The 18,946-nt window shown below is 37.4% G+C and overlaps 1 protein-coding gene across 1 annotated transcript in view; it reads right to left on the reverse strand.

Annotated features, from left to right (window-relative positions):
• The window catches only part of TMEM245 (transmembrane protein 245), a gene marked incomplete at its 5' end in the record, with an annotated part of 89,108 nt that overhangs the window by 15,549 nt on the left and 54,613 nt on the right, over nt 1-18,946 (reverse strand). Inside the window, 3 exons of the mRNA XM_015599627.1 lie at nt 2,452-2,646; nt 4,966-5,140; nt 6,515-6,615. Of these exons, the coding sequence (XP_015455113.1) occupies nt 2,452-2,646; nt 4,966-5,140; nt 6,515-6,615 (471 nt within the window). The remainder of the gene's footprint in view (nt 1-2,451; nt 2,647-4,965; nt 5,141-6,514; nt 6,616-18,946) is intronic.

Raw genomic sequence — 18,946 nt, forward strand, 5'->3', positions numbered from 1 at the left:
AGAAAATGTTGACTCTCTAAACTATATACACACATAACTTTGAAGGAAAAAGATGATGGCTATATTGATCCTAACATTACTTTTTTCATCACCCCATACCGCCCAATTAACATTCTACTTTCCAAAGGGGACCAATGGAAAGAGGCCATTTGCCTCTAGAAGAATTCATATTTTCTTTTGTTTCATCCTAAAAACTTTTGCTTTATTAACAATCATTAAAAGTTTCTTCTGCAATAACAGCAAATTCACAATTGTACACCTGAAACTAATATAACTAGTAATATTGTATACCAACTATACTTAAATAAAATAACAGTAAAATACTGATCAACCAATTTTCCTTTAGTTTCCTGTTTGGTCGACTCCAGGAAGAGGGTACCCAGTTAGCAAGTGCTCTCTGTTGCTGTGAAGTAACTGTTCCTGGCCTCTCAAGTACCCAAATACTTGCCTTTAAGTGGCAAAGGTAGAAAAGGATATCAAAGTGACACCACCTCCAAAATGGTGAAGCCTTTGTTAAAACCACCTTAGTACCTCTTTTATTCTTTTTGAGGAAACTGATTTTTCCCTGCCCTGAAGTAAGTGCCTTGAGTTAGCTAAAATGGCCCTCTAACCAACCAGCTCCAACTTAGAAACTTTATTCTACTTGTTCTGAGTTAAAGACCCGTGTCTTTCTTCACAAAATATAACACGAGACAAAATCAGCAGAACCATGTTTTAAAAGAATAAAGTTTCAAAAATACATTTTTAGAATTGACTTGTTAATGACTCCTCAACTATACTAGAATACCCAACCAAAAAAAAAACTGTTTTCAAATTGAGAATAATAAAGACAATGCAGTAGTCTCTGGAAAATTAAAATTCTTTCTTCTGAGACTTCTTACTTTTCCATTAAAAGTCCTTGCTTTTCTGTTAAGATGTAATTTATGATACAACCATATAGGAAAACTGTTTTGCAAGTACCCACTAAAGTTAAATCAGATTCACATCCACCAAAAGACATGTACAACAAAGTTCACAGCAGCTTGATTTATAACAGTCGTAAGCCAGAAAACCATGCAAATGTCAATCAATACAATGAATAAATTGCAGTATATTCATACACTGGAATACTAGATAGCAATGAAAAAGAACTGTTATATGCAATCTGTGTAAATCTCAGATATGAAGTTAAGCGAGAGGTCTGATTCAAGAGTACATACTATGTCATCCTTTTATATGAATTTCAAAAACAAGCAAAAGTAATTTAAGGTGGCAGTGGTCAGTATATTAGCAGAGAAAGAGTCTGAATGAGAGAGAGTATGGGAAAGGCTTCTAGAGGAATAAAAATATTCTATATCTTTATATAGGTAGTGTTTACATGAGTATATGAAAAAATCAAGTTGTATATTTAAGATGTGCACTTCAAGATATTTAAAATATACCAGAATAAACTTTTTAAAATTATGAAACAATCAGAAAAATATTTTAAATTATAATTTATATTACATAATTATTTTATGAAATTGTGGTTATAGTAGATAGCAATTATGATTTCCATGTCTTTACTTGCAAAATAACAAGTTGTAACTCCATATTAGTATACTCATAATTTCCCAACTTTTCATTTCAAAAAGTATAAACCTACAGAAAAATTGAAGGACAAGTACAATTAACAACCATCTGTCCATCTAGATTCACCAACTGTTAACATTCTGCTTGTCACTTCCTTGCTCTCAGTTTGACATTAGACGCCTAAAGGATATTCTGCCACATAACCAAATTATCATTATCACACCTAAGAAATTTAACATTGATATATTATTATTTAATATATGGCCCATTATTGAGTTCTCTAATTGTTTCAGAAATGTTCTTTATAGATTCTTCCCATTCCTCAACCCAGAATTCTGTCACAGGTTTGTGTGTTGCATTTGGTTGTCCTATTTTATTTTTCATTTTTTTAGGCAAGGCAACCCTTGGTTGACCTCACAGATTGCAAGGAACTTGTCAGCTTACAATCTCTTATTTTTTATTTTTTATGCCTACAGCACCTGGTTTTCCTAGGTGGTCTCCCATTCAAATACTCTCCCCACCAGGCCCGACCCTGCTTAGCTTCCGAGATCAGGATTGGGCTTGTTCGGGGTGGCATGGCCATAGACTGGTTGTCCTATTTCTTGAATCTCCTTTAACCTAGTATACCATGTCCCCAAATGGTCTTAGCTATGTTCTTTCTTTTTATTCTTCCCACTATGACATTAACAATTCTGACTCAGTTTAGTTTGTAAATGTTCCTGGTATATGAAACCCAAAAGCCAGCAAACAAATGATTTCTATTTACTTTGTGTCATCTATACTCCTTAGGAGAGCAGGAGTACTGAAATACCTGTATGCTGACAGACTATTCAGGTCAAAAATACAGAGGCAAGATAGGTCAATTTCACAGATGTTTACAATCATTCTGCTTTAACTCACCGCTGAGTCTGAGCAGGCCATGGGGTCTGGTTTGGTGTGGGCGCTGAATTCGTAGGACTTACTAGCATGGCACTATAGATATTGGAAGCAACCACAAGTATACAGAGAAGAATGGGCCCGATGATTGCTCCTTCCAGGCCTAAGTAGTATGCTCCGCCAGCCACTGCCAAGCCTGTCAAGTAAGGATGGCCACCTCTGGAATGAAGAGTACATATATTAGCTCATGACTTTTAACATAAACCTTGGAGCAAAAATAAAATACATTCTCAAACACAGTGTTCATTCTCTAATACACCAGGCTTTTGACTACATTATCAATTTTCTTTAGATGATCTCAATGGGGACAACTGAACATTGTAATAACATTGAGATGCATGCAAGAATTTTTCTTGTCTATATAACACATCTGACATTTGCTTTTATAGGCCCAGTAACTGAAGGAGTGAAGTCAGTAATGTTAACAGAGACCTGCACCCATAACGCAGCTGCCTGAAATGGGTATAATGTTGGCTCAGGACTGGTTATATCAGTCACCTGTCAGGTTTACCTCCATCAAGGATAATTAAGTAGGCACAATTTGGTATGTAATTATGCTTTTTTTTAAAGATGATAAAAATAGAATAGCAACACTGTTACCCATAGGATAGACTTCTAGCAACCTTATAAAACAAAGTTTAATACAGGTAGTGATACAAGGCCTCCTGAGGGAAATATCTGTCACAAAGCCCAATATTTTTATTTCCCAGGAGAGTCATAATTGCCCTTCAGCTTATCATAGTATCACTTATGTAACCAGAATGAAATAAGATAGATCATAGCAACACAGCACACGGATGATAATAAATGACCACTGATGTGAGAGAGACTAGGAAATAAGTTCTGTTTGTTTCTAGTTTTTAAACACAGATAACTAGAACCATTTAGTGCAAGATGAATAACTACATACCCTGAAAGGATGCCCCATATTATATGACAGCTCAATAAGTAACATTTAAGGTGAGCCAGTCTTCAAGAAATCAATACATTATATTCATAATTTATTTGTCTTTGTCACTTCAAAAAAGGATTTAGGGCAGAATTTTAAGTATACTATGTGAGTAAGCTTTTTTCCTAAACAATACATTTAAGGGAAATTTCTATCAAAAATGCTTAAATCTCAAAAAAGAAAGTGTGAGAGCTTATAGACATTTAATTTATTAAAAAATAAAAAATTATTAAAAAATAAAACAACTTATGCAAAATCTTTCATTTCCTAATGACACTAGTTAAAAAGGTATTATCTTATTAAGATGAAAATCATGTATAAATCTTAAATTCTAGGTAGTAACCTTAATATAAATTTATAGTAAAATTTAGTGAAATGAAAATACTTAACTATAAATTAGTTAGCTAATCTTACTATTTAAATTTCAACTGTTAAGCCCTAATTAATCACATTCTGATGTTCTCCTTTAATCTTTAATCTTCTCATAAAGTTTTAGGCATAAAAGTTCCCACTAAGCTTGCTTATGGAGTTACTTGTTTCTTTTCGCTCTGGAATTTGCGGGCTTCAGAGTTAGTTCTACATCATTTGTTTTCTACCTTAACTTCCTAGAGAGACAACAAGTTGACATACAATTTGTCTCTACATGATTTCAAACTGAAGGGCACTTTTCTATAAACTTGGACCTTGTCTACAGTTATTGTGATGATGAGTTTTACTTAAAGAAAATTTAGTATATTACCTATTATGACAGTTTCAGTAGGCCACATGCTGAATTTGAGTAGCTGATTAAAATTCAACATTTGGTCACATCCCAGATTCTAATAAGCAATGTGAATCTGAATACATAAATAAATGAGAATTGGCCTGATTTGCTTAATACAAATTGCAAAGAAATATCAAAACCTACAAAAATACAGATATTATATGGCCAAAATTTGGCTTCTGCCTTATACTTAACCTGTATTCATCAAAGAATCATACTATATAATATCTTAAAAGAACTCTGCTTGTCAGACATTAACTTGATGAGATTTCACTTCACATGGAAATTGCCAGACATGCAACCTAACATTTTCCTCCAAAAGCAAAGAGTTCTGAAAATAATCACTAATTTGTTACTTTACTTAAAATATTTTATATACCTCTAGTAATATTCTTCCCTAGGTTAAATGTCACTAAATCAGAAGATCATTCGCAATTTTGTTTTAACCCAGGGTCTCATATATTATAAATAATACTTACATAACAGCAAAATACCTTGCTGTTATGTAAGTTTAAATAATATAAACAATATTATTTATATTAAGCTTTGATTATATCAGTTGTATTGTTTAAATAATATAAACAATATTATTTATATTAAGCTTTGATTATATCAGTGGGATCACAGAAGGCTACTTCACTAAAAAAATTCTACTACCTATCCTTTCTCTCATCTCTAAAAAAAAAGAAAAACGTCCTTAAAAAAGGTCACAGAAATCCATGGATATGATTCACTAGCAACTTCAGAAGTTCTGTGAAATACTTACCCTGATATATCAGAATAGATGGCAGTATCTACAAAATATGTTGGCAAGAGATGAAAAATCAACAGTAGAATGGCTTTGCATCCTAAGCCTTGGGTAAGCCACAGGTCTAGAACTGCAGGTATTGCTGCCCAATATGTCCCCAGAAATGGCACTGCTCCAAGGATCGCTGCTAAAGCTAGTAAAAGATTAAAATAAGAAAAACTACTGAACATCATCATCAAAAACAATAATGAAACAGTAGAACCTAAGCACAAGTGCCTGCCTCCTACTTAAAAATTTCCAACAAATGAGTTCGACAAATACCAATTCGAATTTTTGGGGAATGATATGCTCTTGTTTAACTGACTTTGCTAGTTAAGTGAACTTGATATTGAAAATCTTTCTAAAGTGACTACTTCATGAATCTTTTCTTTAGCAACAAAATTTTAGCGTCCTGCAGTTGTTACTCTAAATCAAGGGTTAGTTAATATATAGTCCTATAATGTAACCATAGAACATTGGTCATAACTTGCACTGAGTCCAAAGCCAAATCAGAAATTAGTCTCTTTATGTCAGATATGAGTATATATTCTATACCTGCTTTCTAATAAAAAATTAAATGTAATTAAAAAATAAAAAACAAAACTCCCGCCAGTTGAAGGACCTTATTTCCAGCTTGTCTCCTTCCAGACCGTTATGTTAAAACACTCAGAGTCAAGCAGATGTGGATTCCAGTTCTGGTCTTAACCATTAACCAGGTATGTGACCTTGGAAAACTCTGGTTTCTCATCTATACAACAAGGACATCACCTATCCTGCCTGCCTCAGAGGGCTGTCATAAAACAACCACCTCCGTGTGCTCCCATGGTGCTTGCATGTCAGAGGGTGGCTTTGTGGAACACAAGGTAGCAAAGAACCTGAATGAACTTGGGAATGTAAAAATGGATGGGGGCACCTACGAAAGAGGAAATAAATGGTGGTAGAGGTAAATGTGGGAGGCAGATATATTTAGGAAGACAATCAGCCACAGAAATAAAGGAAGAAAAAAATGGATGAAGAGGAGCAGAGATAACATATAGGAAAAGGAAAAGATGGTCATCAAATCATCCTGGTGCTTACAGAATGCAGGTATTATCACAACAGATCTCAAGAGGTGTGCAGACAGCTTGTGGGCCCTCAGAAGCATTCACCTTGACACGCCACCTCCCCACTCCCCGCCCAAAGTAAACTTCATGGGACAAAGCTATTTGACCAACTCATTGCTCCCTGCCAAACGGTTCGATTCAAACATTTATCAAGTGCCAGTTATGTGCTAGGTGTTGTGCTAAGTGCTAGACATTCATTCATTTAACAAATACTTATGCAGTGTTTTCTATATGCTGGATATTGTTCTAGCTACTGAGGATATAGCAATAAGTAAACATTACAAATCACATTTCTGCTTTTAATCTGAACTAGATCGGATCTCAAATTTTAGTATTTTAAACTTAGGGAAGATGACATTTCCGAATGTACGTAACATGGCTTAACTTTCTTTTGAGGACAGTGGAAGTTATGACACAGTTGTTACCTGATGGTATGAAGACAATATTGATGCCAAATATAGTATGAGTCAGCCAGGTGTACAATCCATAGAAGCCAGCCATTTTGAGGGAAGCATCAAACACCCCTCTAGAATGCCCAAAGATAAAAGAGAAAGTTAATAAACATAGGATCATACTGTGATTCAGAAATAGCAATATTTGTAGGTTTCTGGCTACTTTATTACGAATCTCAAAATATATAGCTTTGATTTTTCCAATGCCTAAGAATGCTATTTTCATTTTGTTTCAAAGAAACATAAAGACTTTATTTTAAAATCCAGAAATATGTTTAAACCGTTCTTTAAATTTCTCTGATGAAAAAATAACTGAAATAAAACACCTTAAAATCCAATATTCAGTGAAATAGTCAACTTTTCATTTCTAAAGGAGACCCTTCCCTGCCAAAATAGATGGAAAGAAAATTAAGTGTGAGTACCACATTTCTGGGGGTATTGTTAAATTCTAAGACACCTAGGCTCCTCCCCTTTGGGAAGAGCAAGTAAGAGATAACATGACTTGTACTTGGTCAGTCTTTCTTCTCTTGTTAACGAAATTTTCCCACATTTCTTCTAATATGTAACCAAGCCTACAAAGTAACTTCAACAAATGCTAATTATCAAAGAATACAGGTCATTGAGAGACACACATACTTGGTGATTAACAGGAATAAAGTATATGAAAATCTGCAATCTCAGGCACTTCATTTATGCTTTTCAATTGGAATATTATTAAGGTAGTACTTTGTAAGGAGGAGAAATAAGGAACCGCTCAGATAGAGCACAAGGCAGGAAATCTTACGTTATCCCAAGGGATCACAAAATTACAAAAACCAGGATCCTGCAGGGCTCAGGAGAGGCACGCTCATATACTCATATAGTCACGAGAGAAGGAAAAGCTGCCCATAATTGAAAAAGCAGAGGCTGTAGCAGCAAAGGTAACATTGTACACACAAAAAGAAACATCAAGCTTTTCTAAAGCATCCCAAAAGGTGTACTGTTATAAGCACAGTCAAGCTCTGGAACTTAGGGATTTACTCATTTAGTAAGTTCTGAGACATGAATTTGGTGAGAGTGGTTCCTCAAATTGTGAAACCCTCTTTGTCAACCTGACCAGCAACTTTTACTCATGAATGTCTTAAAGGTTCCATGTGACAGATTAAAGTGGTATCAAAAAGACTGAAAGGAAGGGAGATAGCCAACAGAAAATGTAAGAGATCTGACTTGTAACTGAATAGAGGGGGCAGAGGAAAAGGAAAATGGCAGAGGTTTGGGTTTTAAACCTGAAAAGAATGGCAGTGTCTCAAAGACACAGAGAAGCCCAGAACGGGAGAGGACATGGAAGAGAAGGGAATACATTTAGTTTGGGCAATGGTTAGGAAAAAGGACGATGAAAATGCCCTAAGGTACCTGGAAGTAAGAGACAAGGCTTAACAGAAAACTTGTGACAAGAGATCTGAGATGCTCCAGAGTGGACTAATCATAGGAAAGGATAAGATATCTCAAGGAGCAAGCCTAGAGAAAAAGAGGCAATGCGCTGTGTTCTCATAAGGGACCTGAGGACAAAGATACACCAGCCAAAAAGATAATTAATCATTTTTGTAGTAGGAATCAATGGAATGTAGTATTCCCAGAAACCAAGGATAAAGAAGCTTTTGAGAAAGAGGGAATAATGAGATCAAGTATCACAGATTAATGAGAATAAAGTCTAAGAAAAAAAGTACAGAATTTGACTAGAACCAAGGAAGTCAATGAGAAAAAGATATAGATGTGGTACTTTCATCAATTTTATGTTATTTAAAAAATTTTTAAGCCAAAAATAAGTTGACGTCATAGGTGCAACTGAATCAGCTGTCTGGATGGCAAGAAAGCAAAGCTCGATCCAGAGGGATCACTTGCAGAAAACAGCACGCAGTCTCCTTTCTTCTCTCTCTGAGAATTTTAATTGTAATATTCTCACTAAGGCAACATTCAAGTAATTTTGTGGACCCAAATGCATTATATGTTGTTTGCAGTTCCTAAACATATTTATGTAACCCAATGAGGGAGGAAATGACAATACATTCCCCTCTATCTTATTATCTGGTACACAAGCTTTATAAATCAGCAGAGAAAAATCCTCTAAGGATTTATTGAGACTTTTGCAACTCCCTCAAATTCCTAGCCATTTTTTCTCTTTTTTTCCTCTATTAGCTTTACTAAGCTATAATTTATAAACAATAAAACTCACCAACTTTAATTCAGTAAATTCTGACAAATGTATACAGCTGCATAACCACTACAAGATATACAGCATTCCATCACCCCAAAAAGTCCCCTCATGCCCTTTTATCTTCCTTTTATTATTTATTTTAATTAGTTTCAAGTGTACAGGACATTGGTTAGACATCTATATAATTTGTAAAATGGTCCCCTCAATTGCTCCCTCCCTCCCGACTCTCCACATAGACAATGTATTCGTTCTAATTGCATTCCCTATGCCGTACTCCCCACCCCCGTGTCCAATCCATCAGCTACTAAATTGTACTTCTTTAATCGTTCACCCCATTCTCTCAGTCCCCCAAACTCCTCTGTCCATCACCAAATTGCCCACTATATTTGTGAGTCTGTTTTTGATTAGTTTGTTCTTTTTATTCCTTTGATTCTGCATATAAGTGAAATCACATAGTGCTTATCTTTCTGTCTGACTTAAATACATTCTAGGTCCATCAAAGCAATATGTTTTTCCATCCCCTTCTAGTCTGTGTCTTCTAATCTGAAGTGAGTCTTATAGGCAACATGTAAGGGTCTTGTTTTCCTTTCTATTCATCCATTCTTTGAGTTGGAACACTTAATTCTTTTCCATTTGAGGTACTTATTGATAGGAATGTAATTGTTACCATTCTTTATTCCTGTTTTTGATGACATGTTTTTACTTCTTAAAGAATTCTCTCCAACATTTCCTGTAATACTGGCTTGGTGGTGATAAATTCCTTCAGTTTATTTTTGTCTGGAAAGCTCCTTATCTGTCCATCAACTCTAAACGATAGATTTGCTGAATAAATTATTCTTGGTTGTAGATCCTGGGTCTTCATTCTGTCGAATACTTTTTTCCAAGCCCTTCTGTCCTGCATAATTTCTTTTGAGAAATTAGCTGCCAGTCTTATAGGTTCTCCCTTATAAATAACTGTTTTTCTCTTGCTTTTAGTATTCTTTCTTTGTATTTAACCTTTGGCATTTTAACTATGATGTGTTTTGGTGTGGGCCTCTTTGGATCCCTGATTTTTAGAATTCTCTGAGCTTCCTGGGGTTTTATGTCTATTTCCTTCACCAGGTTAGGGAAGTTTTCCATCATTATTTCTTCAAACAGCTGTTCAACATCTTGATTTCCTTCAGTTATGCCAATCATGAATATTTGGACCCTTAATAGTGTCTCATGTGCTCCTTAAATTATTTTTATAGCCTTGGCCTCTTTTCCTTGCCATTCTGATTGAGTGTCCTTGGCTTTCCCATCCTCTAGATACGGCATTTGATCCTTTTCTTTATTCATTCTGTTTATTCCTTTGTTTATTCCATTTACTATACTTCTCATCTCAGATAATGTGTTCTTCATTTCTGACTGGTTCCCTTTTATAATTTCCATTTCCATTTTTATGTTTTTTATCTCTTTGTTGAAGTTCTCACTGAATTTAACCAAAAGTTCATTGAGCATCTTTATAACCAGTGTTTTGAACTCTGCATCTGTTAGATTACTTGACTCCATTATTTTGGGATCTCTGCTCTGTTCTCTCATATGGTTGTTTCTTTGTCTTCCCATTTTGGCTGCCTTTCTGTGTCTGTTTCTATATACTAAGCAAAGCTCCTACGTCTCCCGATCTTATCAGTGTGGATTTGTGAAGTAGGTGTCCAGTGGCACAGTCCTGAGGGGAGTTCAGCTGCAGGTCAAACTTGGCCCAAGCCTCTAGCCCTCCCGGGCCATCTGTTAAGATTCAGCAAGCAATCCACAGATGTTGTGCTTATAGTTGCCTCAAACGGCCACATCAGAAACCAAGGCCAATGTCTCCAGAGTAAATCTAGGCGCTGCTCAGCAAGGAGTACCTGACTCATTGAGGATAAACCTGGATGTGGCTTGGGTGGGGCCGTGAGATGGGGAAGGCGGGGTTTCAGGGAAACCTCTGGGTGAAAGGACCTCTGTTATCCAGTCTGAAGACCTAAGGGCTATGGTGGCACTGTGTGTGCACATTAGGAGGGAGAAGGGCTCAACACGGAACAATGGATACCGCAAGCACTTCTATACAGAGCAAGTGTGACCTCGGTCTTCACTCTGACAATGTCTCCCTGTAAGTCCCTGGTGCCACCTGTGCGCAGCCGAATAGGCACTGATGCTCAGAGTGAGAAGGTCCGTCACCACGAAAATCTGCTCGTGGACGCAGCCCCTTTAAGAGGCATCTGCTGCTGCCTCAGCCTCTGTCTCAGCCGCTTAGGACCTGGCAGCCCCGCGTCCTCGCCCTTTCCTACCGTCTGCCATTGCAGGGTGCTTTCTTGGATTTCTCCCTAGTTGTAGGGCTTGTTCATCAAGATCCCAGGTGATTTTTCCTTGCTGCTGCTCCTTGTTTCCAACACAACTTTGATTTGGTCGCCAGACGTATAAACAGAGCCTCTATAATCTACCCATTTTGGTTGCTATAGTCCCCTCATGCCCTTTTTTATAGTAAATCCCTCCCTTTCAGAGTGGTCTCTGAAAGCCACTAGTTATGCTTTCTGACACTACAGTTTTGCCTCTTCTAGAATTTCATATTAACAGAATCATACATCACTTACCTTTTTCATTAATTGTTAATAAAATATATGTAACGTGAAACTTACCCTTTAAGTGTTTTTAAGTGTACATTTCAGTAATGTCAAGTACATTCCCACGGTCATCATGTAGCTTTTTGTGTTTGGTTTCTTTTACCTAGTACCATGCTTCTGAAATTCGTCTACACTGCTGTTTGCTCCTTTTGCGTTGGTGGGTAGTGCAGTATTCCATTATATGGATACACCATGACTTGTTTATCTATTCACCAGGTGGTGGGCATTCGGGCTGTGTTCAGTTTAGGGCAACTATGAATAATAATGCTATGAACATTTAAGCACCAGTCTTCGTGGAACATATACTTTCATTGCTCTTCGGTAAATATCTTGGAGTGGAGATGCTGGGTCTCATGGTATTAGTTTAACTTTTTAAGAAATAGTAGCAACTGTTTTGATCTCTCGATTCAAAGAAAATCTATAGTCCATGGACATGCAGCCAGAAGTCACTGCCTGCTACATCACACCATATCTCCTCAAAGCATAAAGCTAAACTTTACACTTCTAGTATTAAGTGAGTAGATACTGGCAGAAAGAGCAGTTCAGCTCATGAAAAGCTAAATGACAATGTATCTGAAATCCCTGACACAGTGCTCAGTAGGTGCTCAATAAACAACAGTATTACTGGTGTCATTGTTATCGGAGTCCTTGCGATCTGTATATTTGAGCAGCACTAAGATTTTGATGAAAACTCTAGAAGTTTGTACCTCAAGAGCTTAGTGTGTCTGAATTGAGATGGTAAAGAGTAGGCTGAAAATGACCCCATAATAATGTCAACATCCTAATGCCCAGAACCTATGAATATATTACCTTATATGGCAAAAGGGACTTTGCAGATGTGATTTAAAACAATAATCTTGAGATAAGGAGATTATCCTGGATTACTGTGTAGGCCCAATTTAATCATAAAAGTCATTATAAAGAGGGAGGCTGCTCTGATATTAGGTAGTGGTGATGGCTGCAGAAATTGTGACTATATTAAAAACCACTAAATTGTACACTTTAAGGTGGTGAATTTTATCTATGTGAATTTTATCTCAACAAAAATTTTATAAAAAGAGGAAGGCAGGAGAGTCAGAGTCAGGGAAGGAGACATGAGGACAGAGCAGAGGTCTTAAAGGTAGAGGAAGGGGCCACAAGCCAAGGAATGCAGGCAGCCTCTGGACGCTGGAGAAGGCAAGGAAATGATTCTCCCCGAAAGCCTTCGGAAAGAATGCAGCCCTGCTGATACCTTGACTGTAGGACTTCTGATCTCCATAACTACAAGATAAAAAAATCTGTCTTGTTTAAGCCACTAAATTTGTGGTAATTTGTTACAGCGGCAATAAGAAAACTATTACAACCCACTATGTGCCAAGTGCTATTATGTGATTTGTATGTGTTATTTCATTGATTCTCTGTTGGGTCCCCTTATCTATGCAAAAAAGAGATAGATTCCTGGTCAGAAATCAGATAAATCTGTTAAACCAGAAGTACAGTTTGATTTTTTAAAAAAGAAAAACAAAAGACCAAAAAAAGCTCAAAATGAGGGCAAGCAGTTACAAGAAGAAAGCTCTTCTGGAAACTGCTGGATCCATGTACTAGGTCATTTTGGTGTCCTAACTCCAAATCGAAGCACCCAGTTCACTAAAGGCCAAGATGGTGGGTGAAAATTCATTTTTAGTATCCAGATTTCTATGAAATATTACTAAGTTTTTCTCATGCAGGTCAATTGGTACTTAACGGTCCTCAAAGCCAAGAGACCACCCAACAGCAGCCCCAACAGCTGCATCACAGCCTGAATCTGGTGCCAGCCAGGACCTTGATTTGATGATGGCTATCCTGGCTGACAATTCCAGAAGGGAACTGGGACTCAGTATACCCATCTTGAGAGAAATGCGATCCTATTCATCCTATTAGGGTGACGTTTTCTGAAAAACAGAAGTAGATCACGGGGGTTAGGGGCAGAGGAACAGAACAGCAAAGTCAGAGGAGACAAGCCACGTGTGGTACTCACAGGTGTCCGCCCATGACCTGCTGACGCAACGGGATGCAGAACTCCTGTGTACCACTCTGGCCTTCCCTGAGTTGGGTGCCTGGACTGGGAAGTAGTACGACAGAGTGATCTAGTGAACTACAGAGCCACCAATGCCCAGTGGGTGATTCCTGCCTTTTCACCTGAAATAACTCGGGCCTTCATTCTAAGCGTTTTTTCTTTTTTCTCTTAACTGAATTGCATTCCCCATCTAACGAATTTATTTGAGTTCTGACCAGAGGTCTCTTTTCTGGATAAATGAGGGGACCTACAGGGAATCAGTAAAATTACATACGCAAAACATGTAACACAGAGCTTAACACATACTGAGTAGTCAGCAAATGTTAGGGTCAAGGACGGACTGAAAGGAGGGATAGGACTGGAGGCCAAGGACCCAGTACTTAGGAGACAACGAAGAGAGAGAACAATAGTGTGAACTACAGGAGTAGCAGTGAGGAAGAAAACAAGAGGAGGAGGTAAATGAATGAGAAATGTTCGGGAGAATAGCGCATGGATTCAGTAGAGAGGACAGGGAACGAGAGCCATGAGAGCGACAGCAGTTTTGGCACTGCAGCCAACCGCTTTGGAATTCCAGTTCGGTCACATATTGGTGGCACAACTTTGAAAACCATGAAACTTCTCTGAGCCACACTTTCTCTGACTGTAAAATAGAGATAATAGCATTTACCTCATAGTGTTCTGAAGATTAAAAATGCAATTAAAGTGCTAAGTTTAGTGCCTGGTACAAAATAAGCACTCAATTAAGTTGGTGCTATCACAGAATTATGTCATTATTACCAATGAGCATTATAATAATAAGGCTAAGAATAAGGCACATAGCTTCTTTTTTCACCTTCGAGGTTTTAGAGTATACCTATCTTTGCTTTGTGCTGAAGAGGTGCAGGGTATGGCAATGATGAGAATTCAAGTAATATACCACAGAGTTTTGGATTAGTCATTTTAAATTGTAAGGTACTGATCAGGCTATATGAGCAATAACCCCAAAAAACTGAGTATATCATCATTCATCTTTTGAGAATCTAAAATTCAAAGCTTACTAGGAATAATTTACTCTCAAATAAAACTTTCTGAGGCATAAAACTAATGACACGCACAATACAGTTCGAATGGGTTACCAGAAATCATTAGTTCAACCAATGCAATATTCTTACAGTCATACCAATGAAAGATCATTCTCTCATTTCATTCACTCATTGATATTGACCCATTAATCAACACTTTTTAGATACTCAGATTCAAGGAGCCTTTTCTCATCTTGCCATTACAGACAGACATTATAATACTCTTCATCAAATCCCTTGCAAAAATCACCATAGCTATGACTTGTACCATTTTTCTAAGAGTGGTTACGTATGACTTGTGCTAGATGAATACATGGTGCCATCGGGCATTACCCTTCTCCTCTTTTATAACTCCTCACAACCATGTGATCAAGCACTCACTGTGGAAATTTACAGAAAACCTCTATCAACTTCACCAGTCTAATCTGCATGTCACATACAGTGTTCCTCCACTCTCGACCTCAATCCTCTCTTCTGAAGAGAAGAATATTCGCCCATGCTCAGACTTCTGGGACCTCTCTTTTCAGTGATTCTCAAAGATTACTGACAGCTATTCTCTAACTACATCTCCAGGCTTTTCCAGCACTCAGCAATTGAAGAGAATCAAATTCAAAAGACTCTGGGGGCTCTTCCTCCAAACCTCTCTTTTCGTTGCTCAGCCGCAGGTCTAATTTAGCTTGATGGAAGAGACTGACACTAGCCACTGAGCTGGACGCTCCTCCTTTCTACAACGTCGTGTCCTCACTCAGAGACCTTCCACTGTTAAACCATCCTACGGATGTTCCCTGGCCCCACACCACGTGCAGACTGCTCCAGGGCAGGGTCCCCTCTACCGGAAGATGGACCACGGGTGCAACCAATCCAGTTAGGCACACGTCTCAGTGAATAAAAGTTCCAAGTTCGTACACAAACAGATTTTTGTCTATTCCTAAGCTTTTCCCTAATAATTGGGATTGTATATTTATATCATTTTGCAGTAAAGGTGTGTGTCCACGCCTCATTTACACAACTATGTCTCTAATTCAGCACCAGGGGCCTGAACTGATTTTAAACGGTTAGTCAGGCTTTTAATTCTTTTTACCCAGCTCTCCTCATTCTTTATAAACTCTAAGTTGAAACTGTTACTCTTTCACAGGATTCCTAATACTCACTTCAGTTATCAGCTTTCTCTCATTTCTGACCAAAAGATAGCTCTTGTTAATTTTCTAAACTGAGTGAGCAAAAACTAGCCAGACAACTCAGGATTTGATCCGATGACCTGCTTTTAAAAGAACGAGATCTGAAATAAGAAGCGAGGTGAGGAAAATGATAGCCTGTATACGCTCCTGCCATTAGTCACTCCATGCTCCTCAGAGTACACAGGACCCTAGACAGCAAACAAGTAGGAAGCATGCGTCTAAGAAGTAAAAAAAGAAAGAAAGAAAAGAAAGAAAGAAAAGAAAGAAAGAAAAGAAAGAAAGAAAGAAAGAAAGAAAGAAAGAAAGAAAGAAAGAAAGAAAGAAAGAAAGAAAGAGGATAAATGGAAGGAAGGGAGGAAGGAAGGAAGGAAGGAAGGAAGGAAGGAAGGAAGGAAGGAAGGGAGTAAAAAGTCCAAAATAAAATTCTTCCTACTACTAATATTTCCTTACACTGGTTCTGCCCTCTTTTCTTTCTAAAGGTCAAATAGAAAGACTATCTGACTATCAATCCCCCAGGAAACAACAGCTATGTTACTTATCAGTACTCAACCTGCCCTAGAATACACTGTGCTTCAAATAGGTGAGCTCCTGAAGGAGGCAGCCAGCTTCCAGAGACACAGCCTACGGCACTGCCCCCTTACCCGTGTGGCGTATGTTCCAAGACCCCCACTGGATGCCTGAAATCACGGAGAGTACCGAACTCTATATATACTATGCTTTTTCCTATATGTGCCTACCTTTTCACTTAAAGGAAGCACTTTACAACTTCTCTTTGGCAGCATCACTACTCCTGCACTTTGGGGCCATTATTAAGTAAAATAAGGGTTACTTGAACACAAGCACTATAATACCCCAAGAGTTGATCTAATAACCAATAAGGCTACTAAGCGACTAATGGCAGGAGTGTATACAGCATGGATATGCTAGACAAAGAGATGTTTCACATCCTGGGTGGGAAGAAGCGAGATAGCACGAAATTTCATCATTACTACACAGAACAACACACAATTTAAAACTTATGAATTGTTTATGTCTAGAATTTTTCATTTAATATTTCTGGACCCCAGTTTACCATAAGTAACTGAAACCACAGAAAGCAAAACTGAGGGTGACTACTGTATAAAGTGACCAATCAGGAGAAGTATATTCCCCAGCTCCCTTGATTACTACCTAACCTCTCTTGAGAAATTACATCTCCTTCCCTCTCCTGGCTGGTCTGTCCCAGAGACCCAGCTCCACAGTAAAATGTACTGGTGGACACTGGATTTCCCAGTCCAGAGGGAACAGGAGTGCTGTCGAAGCAGACCTACAGGGCTGCTGAGGGGCACCAGGAGGAGCCGCTAACGTGGAAGCCTTCTGTCCCCACTGGAGACAGGGAGTCACACACACAAGTGTACGACAGTGGCATCACATTACATCACCTACTGACAGACCCTGGCAGTAGTAATAGTAATTCAATATTTTTATCTCATTAACACATGGGTTTGTGTCTTTCACAAGGTCTAGTCATCATAGATGCTTACTCTAATGCTAACTAAAAAATTAACAAGGGGTTGATTCAATTATATAGGCAAACACCAAACATTTGTATCTCAACACCAGTTCCATTATAAGCCTATTAAAATGAATTTAGCAGTTTTTAAAGAAATACAGTGAGAAATAAAATGTAAGACAAAGTTTTTAAGGTCATTTTCCTTGGAAACTTAAAGAAATAAAAGTTTAAGTTTATCAGACTGATCTTTAATCAAGCAGGTTAAATAGGCATTATATTTACCAACTTGGTTATTATTTAAGAACTCTAGCTTATTTAATTTTCCCAACTATGGAAAAGAGATTCTGTCTCTCTATTCCAGTGTTAGGAGAAATAGCTCTTCAAATAAATGAAATTTTATTTTCTAACATCTTTAAACTCTTCCTTACATATTTTAATTTAAACAAAGATTGTTTATAATCTTAATTCCATGAGAATTTCTTTCCAATGAATATTAATGCGCTCAAAGTCAAAAATGGGAACACTGACTTACTAAATTATTGACACTGACTTTTTTTAACCAAAATACTTTTAATTCTCCAAAACTAGGGGGTAGAGGTGGGAACCATGTTCACTTTTTAACAAAAATCTCACAGTACATACATCCTCCCATCTAATTCATCAAGACTTCCACCCACCAGCACTGAAAAGCTATGATTCCACAAGCAAGAGCCATACCCGTGTGCATGCACTCATGTGAAAATATCACACACACTAAATTGCACTGAGGCCGTGACAACATGCAACTTAGTAATGTGCAATATCTCCACCAGAGCAAGCAGAATGGGAGCATCAGGAAAGAAGGGTGTGATGCAAACATTCAGGACACAACATGCTCTAAGGGGAGGAAAATGGTTTAGGGATAAAGGATGCATGCCACTAACTCAAAAATTCACGAAGTGGAAACACAATCACAAATATATTCAATTTAGAATACTTATTCAGAATTGTGAATAACAAAGTTTAAAAATTCAATGAGACCGAGATTATAAAGTAGCCACATATTTCAAAAGGCAAAGCTTAAAGAACAAAGACATTTTCACTGTCTGGTCATGCACTTAACTCCCAATTTCAATTCCACTTTTAACTTATTAATGGACCATAAGAGTTTAATGATCAGCTTAACTGTAACATTGATAATGACTAATGATTTATGCTTATAAAATCTGGTATCACTGATAATTTGCAGACTGAACTCCATTCTCAGGACATAGTATTTTCATAATCATCTGATTAATATTTCTCCTCTTAAAGTATTTCTCCATGAAGAAACATATCCCATCTTGAACCCAACCCTTCAGAATGAAAAGTCTGACAAGCACTCTGAGAACTGGAACCCACTGTTCTCTTACACATATATGAGAAGGTTCTTCAGAGGCATCTACGTAAAAACCTGTACATTCTGATTTAAGTCTTGAAGTTGATCCAGTAAATAAACACACCCAAAGCATTCAGACTGCTAAAAATCATCCTGAATTACAACCTTTAATTCATACAACTTGATATAGCTGTGGTAAGAAAAATGGCCCAGGCTATAACAAGTTCTCTAGTCTACCATATTTTTCAGACTCACAAAGATCTATGTTTTGAGAACCACTAGGATTATGGTTCTGGTATTGAGGATTGTTAAAAAAAAAAAATTTTTTCTGTATTAAAAATGAGATGGTAAAATGAATAGGTTTTGTCCCATTATACTTTGGAACCAAGACACGGGCTACAGTTAGAGTGCATAATTAGTGTATGCAAATCCAAAAGGATAAGGCAAATTAATCTGTAGAAAGACAAATA

Source organism: Pteropus alecto, unplaced genomic scaffold (assembly GCF_000325575.1).
Source record: "Pteropus alecto unplaced genomic scaffold, ASM32557v1 scaffold111, whole genome shotgun sequence".
Lineage (NCBI taxonomy): Eukaryota > Metazoa > Chordata > Mammalia > Chiroptera > Pteropodidae > Pteropus > Pteropus alecto.